Consider the following 24217-nt stretch of genomic DNA (forward strand, 5'->3'; position numbering starts at 1 on the left):
TTGTTAAATTTGAAGATGGTCTAGTAGCCTGCAGCCTACTACTAAATTAGATACCGTGTGTTTTTATAAACAATTTCAAATATGAAACAGACATTCCTTCTAATAATCACTTCCTGTCCTGATCCAGTTATAAACTGTTCTTGATGCATTCTTGGGTTTCACAGCAGCTCAGTCTAACTAATCTAGACTAGTGCAGGGGGCTGTTACTTCACTTAATCCAAGAGGTTAGTTAGTGTAAAAGTGCAGGAAGTCTGTTTTAAATCACAATATATTTTTCTGGGGAGGACCCTCAGACCCCCCCACCAATCATGTATCTTTCCAGACATTTTAAAGTATAACCAGGCGTCCATCTAAATGCATTCCTTCAGGACAGAACAGTGACTCTGATAACCATGTACCAAATAACATCTATGATGATGTAAAACACTTAAACTTGTGACCAAACTTCTGTCCAAGTGGGATGGGGCCCTTCACAAAGACAAAGGCTCCCCCTCCCCAGAAATCTCAAATTAACCCCCGTCTCCAACTATAGTTTATTACAGTACAACAATTACTGTGGTCAAAATACATGAAACCAGAACTGTCCCACTTTTTAATTCATAGATAAAAAAATTGGATATTTTGATGATTTATTGACCGTTGAACAGGAAATGTTTGCAGTTTTCATATCAGAAATCTGGTCACCGTACTTTATGTAGTTTTATTTAAAAAAGGGTTTAAAGAAAAGGAAAGTAAATTTATGTTAAAATCAGGATGACGGCTTCTGGAAACATCAGTAGCTTCACTGTGTCTGACTGGGGTTTGCTTCAGTAAAAGCTTCTCCCTCATTGATCCTGACGACCTGTTGCCTCCATGACAGGTGATGACGGAGGGTCATCACGACGCGCCTGCTGCTGCCACTGATACATCACATGCTGTCCACGTGGATTCATCAAGCAGCACAGACTCGATGCAAAGGTCAAAGATGTGTATAAGAGACAGCTTTCTTCTGAAAATTAATTTATGCATTCGGCACCAGGTAGGCTTCTTACTGGATCATTTTGAGAGAGGTCCAACATTTTGGATCCATGCAGACTTCTACTTCACAGTCTTAGTAGATGGACAAGACTTTGTACAAAAATATGCATCACACAAAATCACAAAACTGGGGCATCCAAATAAAAACCATGGCAACAAAGGCCAAATACGCCACACGGCCAGGAGACACTCCTATAGTTCGTATTAGAGTGTTAGAACAAACGTTTCATGACACTCGGAGAAAAATCAAGCTCCTGATTAGATATTTTTAAACGGCAACGACTCCTCGTGTGAGATGTGTTTGTGCTGGTAATGCACCAAAAAAGATTCCTCGATTAATTAAATTGAGACCGTTAATTTAAATGAAAGTGGAAGACATAAAATTCAAGTCACAAACTGTCCTGAAAACAAAGATGATACGAGGACATAGCATTCACCTCAGCCAGCTGAGACTCTCAGTTGGCCTGTATAAGCCAATTCATGATGTATAGCCCACTGTCTAGCCGACTGTGTTTCTCATCTCTTGCACCGTTTACTATTATCGCACATGAACTTTAAACTTGTGCTGGTGGACTTTGTGGGATCACAGATTTATGTGACAAGATGTCTCTTGATGTCACCAAGATGAAAACCTGTTCATTCACTTTACTCATGGAAAAAAAAGAGATCCAGGTTATGACTAATTTTGACTAATGACTATTTAGCCTACTTTTGTCAACACTTAATGAGATAAAGAGTGTGTGTTTCGGTTTTACACCTGAGGAGACGTGGCCATCTGTGTGTGGATGTGTGTGTGTGGACATGTTAAAAAAAGTTTGTTTTGACTTGGACATCACAAGAATTATCTGTGGTTCAATTTAAATTTGTCCGTGTCCGTGTGTAAATTTGTGATACTATAGCAACTGCGTGTTTGTAGAATTGGAAAGGGTGGAAAGTGAAACAGTGTATATAACACACAATGTGTGAGTGTGTGTCTCTGTATGTGCCAGTATATGAGTGTGAGTGTGTGAGCGACTGTTTGACGTGTCTATGTGTGTGTCGTATCGTGCACGGACCCGTTGAATGGGATTAGATATGGCCAACAGCTCAGCTCTGGCTCTAAGTGGCTTGAGCAATGCACAGGCATACACACACTTTTGTACTTCTATACTCATGAGGACCCTCATTGATATAATGGATTCTCTAGGCCCTAACCAAAACCATGCCTGAGTGTTACCCTAATCAGTGGTGGAACTGTGTTTGTTGTACTTGTGACACGTGGTGCAGGTTAGTCTATATTGTTTTCTGCACATTAATCTCAGTTTCTTTGGGTCATCTCCATGATGTCTGCCAGTGTTGTTTTTTTTTATACTACCACTTGCAGTGACAAAAATCTGATCTACATTTAGTGGCTTAAGCAAAAGTAGCAATACCACAAGGTAAAAATAGCTAAATGCATTAACAGATTATTTATTAAGTAGTAAGTACTATTAAGTATTATTGATTACTGATAAACAGAATTTTGATGTAACTGGATGAGGTGGAGCTAATTTTAATAATGTGAAGAAGTTTGATCTACAACAGTGCATCATGTCTTATAAACCGGTCACACAATTTACATGTAAAAGATTCATCTACAAAGCAACTACTAGTTAGAGCCATTTAATAATTTCCATGAAGTATAATGTAAAATGTGTAAAATATTTCTCTAAGAAATGTAAAGAGATAGAAGCTTGAAGCAGACATATGGCTATATGTATATATATTCAAGTGCAAGTACTTAAAAGTTGTACTTTAGAGTGATATTGTGTCAATGTTAAAATGTTAGTTTTCATAAGTGACCTTAAATCTCTCTCTTTCGTAACCCACAAACAGCATCTCAACAAGTGAGGATCAGGCAAAATGTCCTGATTCGTAAGGTTTAAACCTTGGTCTTCATATAGTTAGAAATACAAGAACACACACACAGAGTCCTGATTCGCTATGAACACTCTGAAGTGGAAGCAGCGCAGTCTTGCTGTTGCTATAATTAGACGGCTGGATCCTCGTACATAATGCTAATACTCCAGATCGGGATGCTAGGCGACACGTGACGTCACCCACTAATGACATCATCCGACTCACTGATGTCACCACAGCTATTTTTGGGAGCCGAGTTGTGACATGGAGGCATATCACGATTTACATGAGTAACACGGTATGAGTGGCAGGCTGTGCAAGCTCCCTCATGTGTGTACAGCATTAATACACAAACACACATGTACTCACACAGGCACATGCAAATACACATCTGTCTGCAGATGTGTGTGTGTATTCATGCTTAGAGTTTTCTTCCCCATATATAAGATCCTTTCGTTCATCTAAAAACGACTCTGCCGGTCAACGTGTTTGATAACCTTGCATGCACGCACAAGCACACACAAACACAAACACACACACTCGCTATTAGTTATTCCCCTGTAGCTGTTTTGCCCAGTTCCCACTACCAGGTTCTTTGCTGCTGGGTTCTCCCACGTGGGCGAAATGTGCGTGTGTGTGTTTATGTGTAAGCTAGAAGTTAGATGAGAGAGTGTGTGTGTGTGTGTGTGTGTGTGTGTGTGTGTGTGTGAGAGAGAGCAAGCAAGCAAATCATTCCTGCGTGGGTAGTGTACAGTGTGTATGGGAAACACCCCTCTTTGGAGCGGGAGAGAGAGCAAGTGAGTGGGTGGGAGCCTGATCGATGAGTGTGTTCACTCTGTTGCTTGTTGAGCTAGTCTGTACAAAGTAATGGGGGGTTGCTGCACTTTACTGTAGCTTGTGTGTATACAAGTTCGTGTGTGTGTCCGCGCGTGTGTGTATAGGTGTGTGCGTGTGTGAACCCAGGGAGCTCCCATGGTGGTGTCCACCCCCACCTCTATAATTCAGCCACAATTACTAAGCTCTCCAGTGCTGCACAGCTAATGAAACTATACGTCAGCCAGACACACACACACACACACACACACACACACACACACACACACACACACACACACACACACACACAGTATAAACACACTCTGCTGCAGCAAAACCAAGCAAGCACTGGGAGAAATGAAGGGAAGGTGAAAGTGTAAAAGACAGAACGAAAAGGTTTTAGAGAAGGAGGATAATTGTCTCAGTATGTGCAGCAATGCTGTAAAGCCTTCCCAACTCTCTTCTAATTTAAAATAACATCAGTAAACTAATAACCCTGCATGATCCAACAGGGAAACATAGAAACATTATTACAAATCACGTATGTGCTGATGATTAGCAGACAGGTGACCTTTTACAGGGTGTATCCTTATCCCAATATAAACTGGGATAGACTCGATCCCCCTGCAACTGTATAGGATACATGGGTCTAGATAATAGACTGAGGCAACTGTTGATCCTTTTGCTAGTGATACCTGCTAATTGCTGTCAAATTTCATAATTATCTCTTAACACACTGAGCAATAATGTCAATCACACTATTTAACCTACAGTGATTTAGACTAATTGTGCTAATCTGGAATGTAGTAATAACATTTTAGTGAAATGTAATGACTTAGCAGGTAGAAAAGCTGGATTTATACTTCTTAGTTAACAAGCTACACCGTACCTAAGCGCACAGGCTCCGAGGTTACGCTGTAGGCTACGCCAAAGCTGATGTGCTGGCTTATCAAAAATGTAACTACAGAGTGGGGCAACAGCGTCGATGAGGATACCACATGGAGACAGCAAGAACTGGGATTGGCTGCTTGTGTTTTTCCCCCACATGTTTCTGTCACCGGTGGAGCTTGTTGAGAGTGGAGACAATATTAAGGGAGTTTTTTTTTTTCAGTTACAGACCTCTAACAAAGTGATTACACTGCAGACCTTCTGCTCACTACGATCCCCGCTTTCTATCAATGAATGAACGAGACACAGCAAAATAATGTCAACTGCAACTCCAATTCAATAAATACATAGAAGTATATGAAGGAACATACATACAGTTACTGTAGGGAATATAAAGCATAATACGGTCTGATCATATATGTGACGTGTAGTGAAGGCGACATCAACGGGTGAAATCTGACACTCAACTATGAATCAAAACTCCCTCTGTAGGTACTTATGGCAGCACTCCCATTAACCCCTTGTGTCAAACTATAAATTCAGCTCAAGTCTGAAAATCTTATGAGTTATCACTGTTCACTATGTTGGCGGTTACATATGGCAGTGGCAGTGACATCCATCAGTTAATACATTTGCGTGCATGTGGAAATAATTGGAGAAACTCTAAAGTGTCTCTGAAGCTGCTGGAGGTCAAAATCTGAAAAAAAAAAAAAATCAAGAGTTTTTCTAATAGAAAATAGCTGTTTTCATATTTCACTAGAGTCAGAGACAATAAGCTAGTAGCAGCAAGGTTTCAGAACGGCATCTTGTACAGTAGATACAGTAGATGCTGTCTGGCATGACAGATGATATGTGTGGCATGGTGCAATGATGTAGGATGGCCTGATGTTCACAGATCATCCCACAACCAGGAAGTCAGAGGTTCAGTCCCCACAGCAGCCTCCAGCATCCTCAACCCAGCAAACTACAGACATACTTCAGACTAGGCCTGCACAATATGAGGAAAATTTGCGATGTGCGACGACACTGTTTAATTTCGCGATGACGATATTACTTGTGATAAATAAACAAATACTGAGGTGTGGATGTGCAGTTTTGCTGAGCGAAGCTGAATGAAGAACGCAGACAAAGGTCACCATCGGTCATCTCCTCCGTCCCCCTCCCTCTGCTGCAGGTAACATTGCTGAGAGGGGGGGTGCTGTTGTCTCAGACTTTAGCTATATGTTTACAGACGTTTGTGGCAAATGAAGCTGCAGTCTATACACTTCTTATCTTGTCGAACAGGTGGTGTGATAAAGGACGCCAATTGCTTTTTTACTCGCAAAGGTTGTGATGACACTCACAGAACCACATCCGTAGATGTCAGCTCCAGTAAAAAGTTCACTTCTCACTGGTCTGTACTGTGTGCTGTGTGTGTGTGTGTGTGTGTGTGTGTGTGTGTGTGTGTGTGTGTGTGTGTGTGTGTGAGAGGCTGCAGCCCGACACCAAAAGGCGGTAGAGTTTTTTCCGGTTCATTTCGCTCAGACGCTGCAGCTTGAAAACCCTGCATGCATGGGTTCGTATCGCGATGACGATGAAAATAAGCTTATTCGGTCAGCACTACTATTAACATGCGTCTTCAGTGATCCGATCACAAGTGGACAGCTCTTAATACGTCAGTTCACACCTGACTGAATGCATCTCCACATGCGTCTTGAGTGACCACTTGTGATCGTCACTTACCCTTACCCTTTATATTAAATAACCCCCTGCATGCCCCACTCGCGCTCTCTCACACACACCATAGGCTGTAAATAAAGATGGATGTAGCCTCTGTGACGTCACCAATAGGTTTCTGAAGAGCAGTTTTGAAGCTCAGAGTGGGCCGTTCCATCATTGCCATCTTGCCAGTACCTGACTCTGCCAAACTTCCAGCTAAAAATGGGCAAAGAGGAGGGGCACATGTCAAGCCGAGACTTCGGTGCATGCCGGATTGTGGCAGGCATATGTCTGTCACTCAAAGCAGCACGCCGTAAAATATGCAGAACTTTAATCCATAATAAAATCTAAACGAGTAGTTATATGAAAGCTTTCCCGCCATACAGTTGTCACGATGGAGGAGATTAGCCATAGAGACTAAAACTGTTTTTTGTACCAGGCTGTAAATTTGGGCATTTTAACATGGGAGTCTACAGGGATTGACTAGCTTTTGAAGCCAGTCTCAAGTGGCCATTCGAAGAACTGCATTACTTTACACACACAATCACATTAAGACCCGCCTGTCGATAAAAACCAACAACGCATACCTGTTTATTTGCATGTAAAGCGGGGAAGTGACATGTGATCACAAGTGGTCAATCAAGACGCATGTGGAGATGCATTTTAAAGCCAGGTGTGAACTGACGAACAGAGTTAACCACTTGTGATCGGATCACCGAGGACAGATGTTCATACCGGGTCAAATACCAGAACAGGGCCTATGAAACTGTGGCGGAACTAATCAGACTGCATCAGAGGACGTCAGTAGAGTAGGCGGTTCTTCAATCTGGCCCAGGACGCATTTGTGTTCACACTGCTAGAAGAATGTGAACACCTGGCCCCAACCACCTCCGAATGTGGTCTGAGTTCACATAATCAAGTTGATATTTATGTAAATTTTAAGCACTGGAAGATCTGATAATCACTAAAGCGTGTCACGTATAGAGCGAATAAAAACAAATGAAATAGTCAAACTTGTCATATTGACATTTAAGGTGTATTGATTGATGTCGAGACGGCGATAATGCTTTAACTACCACGCAAGAAAACATTCAGACATCTCCTCACACTGCTGCTGCTGCTGGAGCTTGTTCACTCCCAACTCACCTCTCTCTGCGCTGTGATGTGCTTGGTGGCAGGGTGCGCCTGGAGGCCAGCGCATTTGGTTAAAAATTCTTCCTTTTAAACTCCCTGCCTTCTGCTTAAAGCAAAAGTGCAGAGAGGGGAAGAGAGAGGGAAAGAGAGAGCGACAGAGATCGCTTGAGGCAAAGCAGCTTCACAGAGAAGTGAATGCCTGCAGTCTTCTCGCTTCTCCTCTTGTCTCGTCTTCTTTTTCCTCCTCTGTTTTCATTTCTTTTCCATTCTTTTTTCTATTCTTTTCCCCTTTTATCCCCCTATTCCCTTTGTATTTTGTCAATTTCAGCTTCCCACCACAGTTGCATTCTTTTTGTAGCGTCCTATAATTGTATCACTCTTTATTGAAATCTTAACTCCTGACATCAAGGCTAGCTAGATTCAGCAACTAAATATAATCTCCGATTGGCCAATTCTTTCATTAATGTTTTTAAAAAAGTAAAACATGTTCTCAACATTTTCTATCCATATTCATTGTTGCATTAAATACAACATTGATATTAGAAATTCATATCAAACAACAATTAATTTGCTAGCATACATAAAAACTACAGCTATGTCATAACATACATGTTCCTTCCATATCCATGATATCTAAAGTGACCAGATATCAGAAATGGCTAAATATATCATTAAAATATATGTTTTTACCTATGAAATATAAAAGGCGGGTAGGCATGTATTTTGACCATGGTTACTGTTGTACTGTTATTAAAAACTGTGAAGGCCACTTGTTTGTGTTAGTCTACTGCCTGGTTATGAACTCCTAACCAATGAGTGAGCCAGGTAACCCCGAAAAAACAGGGACATCTGGTCAGCCAGTCACCCTAATGACAACCACCTACGCTCTTCTGCTAATGTTAGTCTCCACCTTGTTATGACACCGAGTTAGGATGATATCATGTCCAATATAAAGCCATAAAATTTCAGACCACTTAGCAGAGCTCTTATTTCATAACAAGTCAACCAGAAACTTAAAAAAAAAAAAAAAAAAAGCTGAAGATGAAGTTATCAAATACATAAAATGTATAAACGAGAGGCCTGCTTGTGTCTAAAACTATATAGTTTCAAACCTTACTGCAAATTTCAGGTGGTTAATTTGCCATTGTTGTCAATATAAACTACATATATTGTGTGCTAAAATGCAGCACGTGACATGTGTAACAACAGTAGCTAAGGCAGGTGGGGCTTGGCAGACAGTCAATAAAAAATTTCATTGCAAAATACAAGCATGCTGCCATACATTAAGTCTTGTCTGTGGTAGTATGTGCTATGTTTGTGTGTCTCTTAACATCATAAAGAATCTCTGCCAGCATTGTGTTCACCTCTAGTGAGTGGTAAATCGAGTGCAATACAGGTGTACACACGCGTGTGTGCGTGCGTGTGTGTGTGTGTGTGTGTGACAGGAGGCATTTCCGCTTAGTCTGGGAAAAAAAGATGAGTGTGTGTGTTTGTGTGTGCATATAGTATCTGGCTGGTATGACGGGCTTTCCACCTTGGAAGAAAATTTGCCCTGACAGCACATGTCAATGAAGAAGAGGAGATGGGGTTAAAACAAATAGGATGAAGGAGGAGGAGGAGAAGGGGAAGCTTGGTGCAGTGCCAACTCTGAGGTCACCTTAATATTTGATCTGCTTCAGTGAATGGAGTCATCACAGTGCAGCTATACAAGAGCGAGATAGAGGGAGAGAGATACATGGATGGAAAGAAGAAATTAAGGAAAAAAGGGGTAAGGAAAGGGAAGAAAAAAAGATGAGAGTTATGAAGAAAAAAGTTCAAGGACAAGCTTGAGCGACATGCACTTTTCTCTATTTAACAGCCATTTTTAGGTGCCCTTGAGCAAGGCAGTAAAAGCTCATTCTCGTTTTTTTTTTTTTTAAACAACTGAAGTCTTATTTAGGTAGTTCTGGCCCTCATTTCTATTGGTTATAATAACATTGTACTCTGGGAGCACATTGCTAAGACAGAGTTGTTCACGTTTTCTTCAAAATACCTTAAAACATATGACAATATGACCGCTAGAATTTCTTGTACTGTCAGATTTCTCCTTAGTGATGTTTGTGTTCCCAAACCTCAACAATAAATTAAGTGAGTATAACAATGTTCTACTCACTGGTCTTATGAACAGCGCCTAGATTTGTCAACTTACTCTTAATGACGGTACTACCCGTGTAATATGTCCACTGTGTGAATGAATAAAGACTATAACATTATATGTGGTCTCACTTTTACTGCCCCTTTAACCCTCTTTAACTTTCACCTTATCTATAATAATTTACATCAAACCATCTCAGTGTTTAACATAAAAGAATTTATTAAACCAAAATTAGGTCTGAATAAGAAAGTATAAAATATATATTCAATGACTGCACCATTAAAATATGGTTGCGGCCTAAGCACCTTGTATAAGAAAATCTCAATAAAGCAATCAAGTAAACAGTCAAAATATTCACCCTCTCCCCTACTGACTCAAATTCACATTAAGACTGTTATTAGAAACACAACCAAGAGTAAAAGCACAGAAAATACTTTTTCTTTTGATTACTGTTAATCCTTTAATTACTCTTTAACCTCTAATTTGCTCTACTGGTAATTCTAAGGTACCTTTAATTAAATAATGGACTTTAAAACATTCAAACCATAAAACAACACAATCAATATTTGAGACCCCACACTATGAAAAAAAAAAAAAGTGAAGCCGGTAGTGAAATAAAATTAAACCTCCTGATACAGGCCTGTTACAGGCTGGTGTGAAAGGTGGCGGCCGCTGACTGCGGCCGCGCTTTATATCAGGGTTACTCACCTCAGTCCAGTCTACCTCACTCCGTAAGAAACCGAGTGGGGTGCTCCTCTCACCAGTCCTTGACTGTGGATGAAGAAGGTGTCTCCTCCCTCGTAGCCAGAGGTGCAGTTGGGTTTTTACCTGGTCACCCAGTGCGCTGTCTGGTCTCCTCTTGCTCGTCGTCGGGCTGATGATATCCACCGAGGTGCTAGCGAGCGGTTAGCACTCAAGCTAAATGAGTCCAAAATCCGTGCGAGCTAGCTTAGCGTGCTAGTAACTGACACGCTGGAAACGCGGTAGTTAATCAAAATGTTACTGAATTGAACTCACTGAGCTTCGTAACGTCCATACTACATTCTGTGAAGCGCATAGGCAACGATAACACTTTGTTTACACACTTTCCTGTTAGACAACCGTCTCCGCTCTCCTGCCGAGCAGCGACGAGGCAGCTACACCTGAGCAGCTGCTTAACACTGTTGAGTCCCACCGCTTGCTGTTCTCCCGCCCCCTGGCCAATCAGGAACCAAGGAACTTGACGTTGCTTTATAATTGACCAATTAGAAGGTGGGATACAACATAGCAATGTAGTATGTGAGAATAAAAAAACAGATTAGGTTTTCTCACTGTTTTCACCACGTGAATACGACCAACCTTACAAACAAACCTTTTATGTTACATTCAATGTCATGGTAATTTACACTTCTCCCCATGTAAATGCTTACATACATTTAATAAAGGACAATATACAATGGTTTATGAACAAAATAACGCATGGGGTTACATCAGTATAATATCTTGGAATTGCTGATAGGAATAATAGACAAAACTACCTAAGTTGTAATAAACTGGAATTATTTTTCAACCTCTTAACTGTTTGGACTGGAAGTGCGGAGAGTGTTCGTTTCTGCAGACTACTGTAAAAATTACCAAGCATCTATAGTTGCTTTGGTGAAAGTTGTTTAATCACAAAAATGCTGGTTCACAGTCAGATTGTCATCAAATATATTATTTAGTCAAGTCATTTCAAATCAATTGAACTGACAAAATCAATCAACATTTCTCAATAGCAGAGAATGGAGAAAATTTTTAGTATTTTACAAGACTCCATACCTCATATGGACATAATGGTATATAAATTAAAAATATTAGCTTTAATAATTAATTTGTCCGTTTGTGTCCTTGTGAAGAATGAGAAAGAGTGGATCATGGAATATGATATCTGTAACAAGGGAAGCAGAATTAAGCAGGAAACCGATTTGGCATGAAAACCGCCAAAACTTCAGGAATGTGACATTGGCCGCTTCAGAGGCCAGATCGAGCTCCGTGAACACGGCAGCACCATGACAACCCCGAAGCCAATCAGCAAATCAGCCACGCAGAGGGCAAGCAGTCGGACAGCTGATGGACAGACCGATAGGAGAAGGAAAGAGGACAGAGGCAGATGGAGAGTCAGAGAGATGGAGCGATCTGATAGAGGGGGACAGACACGTTGCTCATTTGAGGAGAGATCTTCAGGACAGATACAAAATGAAGATAAACAGCAGGAGAAAGAAAGGAGAAAATAAATATATAATAATAAAATAGAAGAGGTCAAGGTACAGTGTATCATAATGCAGAATATACAGCACAGTGTAAGAGATCTTCCTACCTACATACCTGGGAACAAATGGTGTTCATTCATTTCAGCATAATTTCTGTTGAAGTCGTACTATCATCGCAGCATAATAGTTGAGACAGGCTTTCAAAACTGCTCCCTGTTGAGATGTTCAAGTGGCGGTATCAAGCTGAGAGTCAGCTGTCAAACGGCAACAACAAGCTATTAAAGTTCATATTATACTTTTCAAAACACTCCTTCTCTCTTACTGACTGTCCTCTGAGTTTGATAGTCCAACAACACAGCTCATGATGGCGATTCTCTTCAGCAGGTGGACCCAAGGAAAACAGCCTTGATTCACTGAAGATTCCTATTCCATGCTTTAGAAACCACATCTGCTACTGAAATTTCAACTTCAACAAGGTCTTCCATCTCCGTCATCCATGTCATGCTATTTATCGTCTTCTGTTTTTGCAGATTGCAAAGGGTGTCGCCAAAAAGATTTTTTTTTTTAACAGCTGCTTTTTTTCTGATGACTTTCTGATTAATTTGCTGCATTACACAACAGCCCAATAACACCTTAAGAATCTGTGCCTGTGGTGACAATGACAATTATTTTTGCCTCGATGTGTGTGTACCCAGGCGCTGTACGAGCCTCCAGTATCTTCCCCATCCTGAGTGTGATCCTGCTCTTCATGGGGGGGCTGTGCATCGCGGCCAGCGAGTTTTACAAGTCACGCCACAACATCATCCTCAGCGCTGGCATCCTCTTCGTCTCCGCAGGTATGAAGAACATCGAGCTTTATTATCTGACAGCGCTCTTAAACAACTGTTCCTCCAGTTGTTTGGGAATGGTGATGACCAGAAAAACAGACTTGGTTCAGTGGAACAAATGCATCTAAATTCTAACAAACAGGGGATAGTCTTGTGTCTTTGTCACAATTCAAAGCACGAAATGCAAAAACAAAACGAATAGAGTGAATTTCTTCGTATATATTTGTGACTCGAGTCATTTTCTCTGTGCCGTTTTTCTTTCTTCCAGCGCTAGCTCAATCCACGATGGTATTTATAGCTTGGTTAGTGACCATCGTTTGTTCTACATTTCGTGATGCATTGTGGGATAGTATAAGTCCACTATATATGTTATAATAATTTGTTCCTTTTTTGTGTCCCCTGGAAACACTTCTGTTGTCGTTTGTGTTTCTGTCTTTCGTTGTGTTGTGAGAATTATCCGTTGTCAAATCAATGAAAATGTTTTCTGAATTTGCATTTTCTAAAGTTGCAGTGAGTTGAACTCTCAGGGCCACCGTAGAAAAGTTAGAAAGTTTTTATTCAGGATCACGATTCAGGTGCAGATTCAGTATTTTTTGGGAAAGATTGGAAAAGTTCTCTATTATGATGCAGATCTGCATCCAGAAAAAAAAATGCATTACTGGCTTTAAATTATAGATTTCAATAGTTTTACATTTGGTCAGAGGATGTTTTCCATAAAAACTATATACAACAACAAAGACAGCTATATTTCCATTTGCCTGACTCAGAAACTCATTAAGTGGCCAATGTGATGCTATCTATACAAAAATAATCCCTTACTTTTTTTTCCACCTGTGTATAAAAGAAAATATAGAGAGTGAGAATTTGGATGAGGAGGCAGAGAAAGAAATAAAGAGGTGGATGAAATCCTGATGGAGCCACATTATCAAAACATGTGAAAACAGACACAAAATTGGGGAGCAGCTGAAATGAAATGAAAATGTCCTGTCTTGGGGGCAGCGGCGGCCATGATGGTGCTCGCTGACCGCCAGGTGACGTGTTGCGTAGAGCTCGACATGTGTGTAGCGTACAACAATCGCCTCGGGATGAGAGCGACAGAGACAAAGATAGCGCAGGTTGCCATTTCGCCAGAGCATTTTTTTGGTGTGTATTTTTGTGTGTGCATACATATGTGTGTTTGTACTCTGGTTCTAGGCCATGGCCTACTGCGCTGCACTAGATAACTAGTTCCCCTCCAAGTCAAAAGTGAGAGATGCAGTTCTCCCTGTTTCACTCTCTCTCTCTCTCTTTCTCACTGTCTGTGTCTGTCTCTCTCGCCCTGTTGCTAGGCTAAGAGGAGGCCACTGGGATTACACTCTAAAAATAAGGTGTCCCTGATACTCTTCTGCTCTGATCCATCTCAATCAGGCCCTCACAGTCCTCACACCTCAGTCTGCCGTTCTGCCTCTTTATGCATTATTGTTTTCACTGCTTATCTGCATATTTGTCCTTCTGTCTGTCTGCCTGTCCATGTGTGTATTTCTGGCTGCACTCGGCCAGAGTGATGATGTATGACAAGAGGAATAGACGATCAAAATAAAGGGAGGGAGAAGAGGAAGGAGAGATGGAGAGAAAAAGGTGAGACAGATGAGACTGACAAGACAAGACAAGAGACAAGAGGATGTGAATTTGAGCAATGGTGGAGGTAGGAAAGGCTGCGGGGGTGGGAGGTTGGGGGATGAACAACAAGATAAAGAGAGATATTCAAATAGAATACAAGAAATAAATGTAAGAGTGAATCTGCCCCAGTTTGGATCTCAAAAAAGGGAAGGAGGAGGATCTAGGGGAAGTCAGAGAGAACAAGAGAGAGAGAGAGAGAGAGAGAGAGAGAGAGAGAGAGAGAGAGAGTGCTGGCTGTCAGTAGCCACAGTTGAAATCTGTGTGTTTTTGGAAACGTGTGGTCTATCGACTACAACAGATTCCTTTCACATTCATGCTTTGGACACACAGATCTAAGAAGTTACTGATTTATTTGAAGCAGATTTCGGGTTCTCCGTCACCCTCACCGATCAGCTGTCTCTGTCTTCTCTGTGACGTACGTCTATTTAGCCACTTGGCTCATGTGGACAACAGTAGCAACTGGGATGTAAACAAATGCTCCAGATAATGAATGATGCTTTCTTTATCAACAGCTTCACAACAAATAGGTGTCGATTTACACAGTGAATGGACTGCGTGAACATGTAGCACTTCTTATATTTGCCTCTCATTCACCCATCCACACACACACACACACACACACACACACACACACACACACTCACACACACACACACACACACACACACACACACATCACAGGATATAAAGAAATTAGAAAAATAGCACCATGTCACATTTGAGAAAATATAACTACCTAATATTTTAAAACATATTGCATTAATCAGATAATCAAAATTGTGTTATTTATTAACTGACCAGCTAACTAATTATTAATTAGTAATTAATTGTAAGTAGCTACATGCAGGTCCAATAGATGAAGCAGGCAGAGGGATTGAATTGGTGGCAAAATTGTTGTTTCTCGTTTATGATTCTGTCGAGCTTGACGGCTCTTAGTCGGTGACTTTAGCAATTTCTTTCAGCTGTGAAGTGTTTTGTTGTTTAATGTGTGGGTTTATCTGAGTAACAGTTTGGGTGTGTTTTACCTTTAATCTAATCTCCCTCCCTCTTTCCGTGTCCCAGGCCTGAGCAACATCATAGGAATCATTGTGTACATATCAGCCAACGCTGGGGACCCTTCCAAGAGTGACTCCAAGAAGAACAGTTACTCCTATGGCTGGTCCTTCTACTTCGGCGCCCTCTCCTTCATCATGGCCGAAATGGTGGGCGTGCTGGCTGTGCACATGTTCATCGACCGCCATCGGGAGTTGCGCGTGGGGGCGCGAGCCGCTGACTACCTCCAGGGTGCGGCCATAACGCGCATCCCCAGCTACCGCTACCGTTATCGACGCCGCTCACGCTCTTCGTCCCGTTCCACCGATCCCTCGCACTCCCGCGAGGCATCGCCGGTGGGCCTGAAGGCCTTCGGGACGCTGCCCTCCACCGAGCTGTCCATGTACACGCTGCCCAAGGGCCAATCGGGCACCCCGACAGCCACCTATAACTCCACGGAGAGGGACCACAACTTCCTGCAGGTCCACAACTGCATCCAGAAGGACCTGAAAGACTCAGGCGGCCACAGCAACACCGCCAACCGACGCACCACACCTGTATGAAACTGACAGACGGCCCTCAGACACTAAAAAAATCAGAGGGAACTTGGGGGGAGGCGGCAAAAGACAGATCATGGTGTAAGGAGATGGAAAGAGGAAGCGAAAGGGGCTTAAATGGATTGATGGAGTGAGGTTTAGTTAAGCAACAGGAGGGGAGATCTGAGCGCTCCACAGCACCTCAGATGATCAGAGTTTAAAAAAAAGGAAACAGAAAAAAATGCATAAAAAAAGAAACATGCATGATTTTCCCATCTACCATTGTTTAACGAGTTTTGAACATGTTTATAAAGATTTGAGAGGGAGGATGGGGAAAGAGGAGTCGGGAGGGGGGGTGGCCGGTGGTTGTCTGTCTCGGGGCTGTGGAACCATGGAGTGGTGGGCTTGGCCAGACTGCCCATTTAGAGGTGAACTTTATATTTTTTACTCTTCCTCAGTCTGATGAAAAAGGGGCATAGTTTGCCCCTCGGCCCCGCCTATGATCCCGCCCTCGCACTACCAACCCACAAGCCCCCCCAGCACACACACCCTTACCTCCCTTACAACCCACTCCTTTCTTTAGTTGCTGTATCTTCTTGATTTCATTCTTTATTCGCATTAATACTGTGAACCATTGCGGTGTGGGATTTTAGCAGGGAGCAATTCAGGCCGCAAAAAAAAAAGGAAAAAAAAGAAAAAAAAAACACATAAGTTAATATATGTATTGATTATATATAAATATATGAATATATATGTTAATAAATCATGACTAGACTTCCCTGGTGCAAAAATATCAACAAGAAAAAAAAGAAAACAAAGTTACTTACAAGTGAAACTAAATCAAGTCGTCATGGAAACTAAACCAAGACGGAGGATTCATTGTGACTGGCTCCTTTGACAGGAAAAGGCATCAGCCTACTTGATAAACTGATACTGGTTAGTATTAGACACATTATCACATTCTTTTACAACGACAAAAAAAATCTTTTGGCCTTCCGCCGAAACCCTGGCAGCCATCTTTGTTTAGGGTCAACTAGAGGTGAAAACTTGACCTCACTTTTTTTGCTCCATGACGGGGCGGAGTGAAGAGAGAACTCTGGGTAATGGAGGATCTCTCTGCAAACTTGAAGAAGACTGTGGACTATGAAACGTCACTACTGCCAAAGACACAAAGTAGTGTGCGTGAGTGAACAATGGCTACCAGCGAGGTGAAGCTAAGTGACTCCAAAAAATTAAGAATTTACATGCATGCTAATCAAAATCATCCGATCTGCTTTTAAGGAACCTATGTTTTGAACAACTGAACAATGATACCATGTAAGGGCAGTGGGAGTGACAAAGTAGAAATTAATATTACAGTACTGTGTCTATTTCAATTTTTCTGTTTTGTTTGTTTTTTTTGAGTGGGTAATTTGGGGTGGGGCTTCATTACGCTTGAAACAAAAAGAACAAACTTTGGAGAACGTATCAAGGCTTTTTTTTTTTTAACAGAAGAAAATCTTCTTGCCTTTTAATTTTATTTTCTCGGTTCCTTTGAACTCTCACACAGCCTTAGTCTCTTTCTTTGTCTCATTTTTCTTGTTCTTTGGTTTTGCGTTGTGTTGTTGTAAATGAGAATTTAAAAAAAGCGTAATGTCTTTCAAGGTGCCAAAACTGAATGATTCTGAACTTGGATGCATCAATCCTGATGACGAATAAAAATTGAACCCCCCGTAGGGAACAGAACAAGTCATTGTTGTATCATGTTTGGTCCAAGAACACAATGTTAAGACTCACAGCATTTTAGCAAGAAATCGACAGAGAAAGACGAGAGAGAGCGATAAACTGAGAGAAAGACAGAATCAGGGTTAGGTTCGTCAATTTAACCCTTTGAAGGACGAAAGGTCTGATGGTTAAGACCCACTGAACGTGGTGCAACACAACGCTTAGTGAAGACAAATGAATTGTCTCTCAAAGGATTGTGGGACAGTAGGTCATGTGAGGATGTTCAGCAACACGAAAAAAGGGAGGGTTCAAAGACGAGCAATTTAAACATAATGTAAAAGTGGGTGAAGTTTGTCTGGAAGCTCCATAGGGTTTTGCCAAAAAAGAAAACACAATGCAGTTGGGCTGTGAAGCTTTTTTTCTTTCTTTTCTTTGCAAGCTTGGACAAAGTCTGCTGATCGTTAGCTCGCCATTGTAGTTCTGGGATCTCTCTTTTTGTATTTTGTACTGATTGGTCAAAGTCAAAGTCACTACTCGGAAGCTGGAGAATGTTGACACGCCCGCAGCGACAAACAAAATTAGTTTGCCACCGATGGGTCTTCACTTTCTTGCCAATGGAAAAAGTGCATTGCGAACATGCAGACTAGATAGCTCGTTGGCTAGTGAAGAGCTTCAAAAGCTTTAGATGTGAACATTGATACGTTTAGATGCTAAAAGGTGCAAATTGGTGCAGGTGCGTGATTTCAGTTGGACTTTACTGTAATACGTCCACGTTTCAGTGGAATAGCTGGCATAGCATACAATGTCATCATACACACATCATAATGAATAGGCTCTCTATTGCTATAGCATATAGCTCTATGCTATAGCCTCAGCTTCACTGTCTCATATTGCATATTTTCTTACAGAATAGTTTTATCTTACTGGGTTAATGGTGGGAAAGAAAATGCAGCACAGGCAGGACTTCGTCAGGATGCAAACGCTGTGTATCATAACATGTTAGTGGGATTTATTAATGCTGTTACACTGTTCTTAATCCATTGGTAAAAGTATACAATCAACCCCTTGTCCTTTGTCTTTCTCCTGTTTTTTTAAATTTTCAAATGACTCCATCATTTATTCACTCTATCATTTCCTTATTCACTCTGTCACTTTCAGTGATTCAGTCGTTCATTCACTCCCCATATTCACATCCTTGTTCGCTCATTCATTCAAAAACTCACTCACTGTTCTGTCCCTCTTCACTGTCATTCACTCACTCGTTCACCCACTCCCTCTCTTATCTCCCTGTTAGCTGGCCGACCTGCCGTTCCATCAGCTGTAGAATAAATGTCAAATTCTTCAACATCAGCCTCGATGTCCTGCTGCATGATACTCTGTCTCTGTGTGCTCCCTCTCTCTTTCCTTCTCCTTCTCTTCCTCCATCCCTCCTTCCCTCCCTCGCTCTCTCTTTCTCTCTCTCTCTCTCTCCTCCCCTGGTGTGATGATCAAAGTGGCTGGCATGTCTCTCTGCAGTACTGCTGTGATTACTGAAGAGAGGCGAGCGAGGGAGGGAAGAGGAGGGAGGGAGGAGAGAGAAAAAGGAGTGGAGGGAGCCGTTGTTCAGCCCTGACTCGAGCAGCATCACACTGCCCCCCTCTGGTGTGGAGGTACATGAAAATTTTCTCCTATTAGTATTTGAATACGATGACCTCACCAGCGTGCATCAATCTTCCACACCAGTCTATTTTAGCACCATAAATACAGTAGAGGGTAAAGTTTGTTGACTTTCTGCATTGCAGCACAAGACTAACATCAGTATGACTCTAAACCAGTGTATATGGGACCAATTTATGATTTGATAAATAAAACCTTTACCATATAGTGACTAGTTAAATTTACATTTAAACAATGCATTGTGACTTAATCCTCACACATGCAATTCCTCCAACATGTAACACTGGTCCTGGCCAATCAGATCTCATGCTATTGCACAGATTCAAAAATCAATGACTTAAAGACAGAATGAGAACTATTGCTTTTGTTTTGGATGGGAGGAGTCTTTACACAACCTGCGGTGCATCTGCAGGAAGTTACCGCTACCGGCCAAGAAATAGTCTGGCACACAACCCCCCCATAAAATCACAAACTGTTGTTGTTGCACTTTGGTTTTTGTATGGATTAAACAAATCAGATATGAGATGTTAATTAATGAGCTTTAGAGGTGCTGGAAGGCAGATTTCATTACCTGTCTTTATGTTAAGCTAAGATACCTGGCTGCTAAGATATCTGTTCACCTAAAAGAAAATGAGCACACTTACCAAAATGTTGAACTATTCTTTTAAAGGGTATCAAGCAAAAGTAAATAAATAAAAGGGTTTTCTTTATCTAAGGAACTGAGCATGCTATTTGTTGAAATTTATAATATATCTTTTGCAAATGACTTTTGAGATGTTAATATTTGTACCATAAACCAACAAAACATGCAGCCATTGCTGGTCTCTACAGGCCATGGTTTCACTGTATGTCTGTTGGCTTGCTTTCTTTCAAGATTTTTAAATACAGCACCTATAAGGGATCTAGTGTCCTTTAAAATGTGAATCAAATGTGAATATTTTGAGCTGCTATCGGACAATTTTTGCGAGACAGGGCGTCACGTTTCTGAGACGGCAGAAAACAATGTAATGAAATATTTCTGCTGTTTTGCAGGTGAGCTTGGAGGCATTAGGGCTGATTTTTTGTCACGCTGCAGTTCAGACAGGAGGGTAGCAGGTTTGGGGGAACAGCTGCTGTGTCCTCGCTCACCTGCAATTAGCAAGCTTTTTAGGTCACGGACAGTTAGGGGCTATGGAACAAGCCATGCTTAGACACACACACACACACACACACACACACACACACACACACACACACACACACAAACACACACACAGCGCAAGAGAGAGACCAAGGTTGATGTCAGTTCACTTTAAATTCAGCCAAATGAGCACATTAATATGAGTTATATATAATTTGGAGTGTCAGATTGAGGAAATAAGAGAGAAAGTCACCAGACAGACGGAGAGCTGATCTGCAGAAACAGAGTGCGAGAATCAGAAAAAGAGCAAGTGTAGGTGTAAGATATGAGCTGCAACTCTTCGCCCTGTGCTCAGGCTGTGTCATGAATACAAAACTGTGTGTTAGTGTTTGTTTGGGTGAGGAGCACTGCAGTGAAATATAGCTGAAATAAAGCCCTGATGTCCCAAGGCAGACTTAGACCTTGCATAGATATGATGTGTAGAGATGCACACTGGGGCCAATCACAGTCAGTTTTATAATGGAGTCACCGGCTGATCACCAAACATACTTTATGCATTTCTATATGAAATATAGGAAAAAAACGAGCATAATTAGTAAAATTTGAGCATGGCATTTCAAAGTAATCCAAGTGTAAATAAATAAATTATGTTTTATCCAAACTTACTAATTAGTACTCAACTTTTGGTACTTGAGAAGACTTTCAATAAGGCAGCTCAGGCTCTGCTTTCAATCAAATAAATTCAACCAGTTTTAAAGGTTCCATATTGTATAAAGGTAGATTTCTATGTCTTCTTTGATTATAAAGCAGGTCTAGGTTCTATATTAATACTGTGAAAGTATCAAAGCGCTCAGTCCAGAGAGAAATGCACACAGCCTGTATTCAGAGACTGAGCCTTAAAATGAGTCATCATGACTTCTGTAACTTTGTGATGTCACAAAAAAAGCAGTCACCGCTCTCAGCCATGCCCCCAAGACCTGCCCGACCTGCCCAAACTGACCCACCATCTGACCTTGCAGGATTTGGTTTCTCTGAGTGTTTAGGCTCAGAGACTCTCTTCTGATTGGTTCACCGACCTGTTGTTGCTAGAGCTCCAGAGAGAAGCCTGAGTGAGGAGATGTAAAACTACACTGAAATGGTTTTTGGTTCTTAAAACAACAAATATATCTTCTTATGGATCAACACTTGAAATAAAACACCAGAAAAGTGTAAAATATAGGACCTTTAATTGATGATAATTAACTAAAAAATTAATTAACTATTTATAAATTTCTAAACTATTGAATTGACCTCTCAGCACCACAGAAAAGATAATTTATTGTTCAGAGATATGCTGGAGGTGTCTGCAAATGTTAGCCTAGCTCATACATTTGGGTGCACCACTCACAAAATGTACTGCACAAATGGGGATGTAAGATGAAGCAGTTGAAACTTTGTATGTAAAGTAATGAGTGGTAGCCAATCAGTTGTTAGACCTTCGGCTTTAATGCACAGAGGTCTATGCATTTAAATTGCATCATCATTTCTGGGCTGTATGCAGCACTCCTTTACAGATTTTCTTTAACCTTTTCATAAGTGCACTAAAAAAGAATGATAAAAGCACAGAGTATCTCCTTGCTGTATGGCTGCACAAAAGCACATTGTTAATGCGGTGAGAAAGAGCATGGCAGCACTACAGTAGTGCTGTGCCCACTGGGGCCATGCATGATAAAATACAAGCACTTATGCTTTTAAATAAAAGCACAAACCTAATGGCACATGTAAGCATTAATATGCAATGCATTACCAGTTTTAAAATATTCTTTAGTGGTATGCTGAATACTGCAAAGACCCTGCATTAATTACTACACATTATAAGGTAGTGTTTAGTTTTACTTTTTAAATTCATAGTTTGAATTTAACCAAACTATGAAGACAAACTGTGACTGTCACCCCGCTGTCAGAAACATCATAAATTGAACTTCTATCACCTGCTGCAGAGCTCAGCTTTGCAGTGACCACTTGTGCCCTCTCTTGCGGCTAAAAGGTGAACAGCAGTTGTTCCTGCTGTGCTGTGCGTCTGCACATGTTTTGAATACTAATTACTGAAAGGGATTGACTGCTTTAAGATGGTACCGATGACTGAGTAATAATAAGAGAGCCACCAAAATAGACTGGGCCTGATATTTCTTGTGATATCAGACCACCCGTTTCAATATCTGTGGAAATGAAGAAGTCTCTCCCAAAGCAATAAGCAACAGCCCACACTCTATCCTGTGATGTTATTAAGTGATATACCCAAGGCTTGATGCTCCATTTCAAATGAATAGAAGACAGACTGTGGGATACAGCTGAAGTGAGCTCAGAGTAATTTTCCAGGGATAATCAAGAGCTTGTGTTACACCTTTTCTTATGTGCATGTGTCCTTATTTACATTACATGCTCAGCTTTAATTCAGCACTGAAGGAAACCACTGTGGTTGGCAATGGCACACACATTACACGTATTCATATGCACGTTATTGGGCACAAATAAAGGGAACAGATGTAAAATCTACATACTGGTACACAAAGCGCTGTGATGTGACAGACAATACTGCTATTATTTGGATTTTGTTTCCATATGCCGGGGAAAAAAAGAAAGACAACAACCTGACACACCAGAAAACAACATGCAGACACCGTCACACACATTACTAACAAAACAACAATAAGGACAGAAAGAACGAGAACAAGATCCTAATTGCTATAATTATGATCACCCACTCAAGGAGTAGAAAAACACTGTGCTGCAATAACAATTACAAGTTGTTAAATACAGATTTTGTAAAGATCCTCATTACAAATCAGTTTTCATTCCACAGGAAAGAAGTTGCCCAATAAGTTCCTTTGTGTGTTATCTAATAACTTCATATGTTCTCAACATACTGATACAGAAAACTGCAAAGAAAGAATGATCAAAAATCATATTCAGTGACTGCATCCGCAACAGGACAGAGAGTGTCTCATCATCATTACAAGCACAGTCACTTTCAATATGGTGCTTAATGAGATAAAAACCATTGTGTCTGATTTGAACTAGCGCGCCCTCATTTGAATGGTGGCAGCTGGTCTGAGAGGCAGGGAGAGAACAAGGACGTGGCTTTGACCTGGTTTGAATGGGAGACCGCTGATTAAAACGGTGATTACTGGTTGTTAGCGCCGAACCAGGGACACGACTGAAATGATGTGAGCGGGCTGCAGCTGGGGAGTGAACACAACAGGAGAGAGAGAGAGAGAGAGAGAAAGAGAGGGACGAGACAGAAAGTGAGAAGGACAAGTTTTAAAAAAGAAACAAACCAGGGAGAAACTGATAAAGGCAGAGAGACAGAGAAAGTGAGACAGAGAGAAAAGAGATGAGGAAAGAAGCACAAAAGGAAGATGAGATCAAAGTGACATTGAGATAAAGAGAAAACATTAAAAAGGGGAGGGGAGGAGATAATAAATAACTGTAATTTTAAACCTTCGTCCCACCTGAAATCAGTGGCAGATATCTATGCAGAGGAGAGGAGAAGAGGGACACACTTCCCTCCACATTGAGCTGGAGTCTCATCGTGGTTTTGACCTGACCATGACTGTGAAAGTAAACCCCACTATCTGTGCACTGAGAGGGGAAGAGCAGATAAGAGAAAACACGACCAACCCGCTGACTGTCAAAGAAAAACTACTTTATTCAATGGCGTATAAAAATATTCTGAAGAAGGCTGGTACAAAAGAACACAGGGTTTCTTTGAATTGCCTCACATCCTCACATGTATTATCCATAAAGCTTATTAAAGTCTCTGAACAGATATCCTGTGCCTACTATCCTACTGGTGAAAAGTCAAGATGTGTGTGTGTGTGTGTGTGTGTGTGTGTGTGTGTGTGTGTGTG

General features: G+C 41.2%; 1 protein-coding gene across 1 annotated transcript in view; it reads left to right on the forward strand.

Annotated features, from left to right (window-relative positions):
* Positions 1-18612, forward strand: part of cacng2b (calcium channel, voltage-dependent, gamma subunit 2b) — a 66657-nt gene extending 48045 nt beyond the window's left edge. Inside the window, exons 3-4 of the mRNA XM_023429059.1 lie at positions 12489-12629; positions 15342-18612. Of these exons, the coding sequence (XP_023284827.1) occupies positions 12489-12629; positions 15342-15874 (674 nt within the window). The 3' untranslated portion in view covers positions 15875-18612. The remainder of the gene's footprint in view (positions 1-12488; positions 12630-15341) is intronic.
* The last annotated feature ends 5605 nt before the right edge of the window (positions 18613-24217 follow it).

Source organism: Seriola lalandi, unplaced genomic scaffold (assembly GCF_002814215.2).
Source record: "Seriola lalandi dorsalis isolate HSWRI2012SDOR001 ecotype SW California unplaced genomic scaffold, Sedor1 jcf7180002054887, whole genome shotgun sequence".
Lineage (NCBI taxonomy): Eukaryota > Metazoa > Chordata > Actinopteri > Carangiformes > Carangidae > Seriola > Seriola lalandi.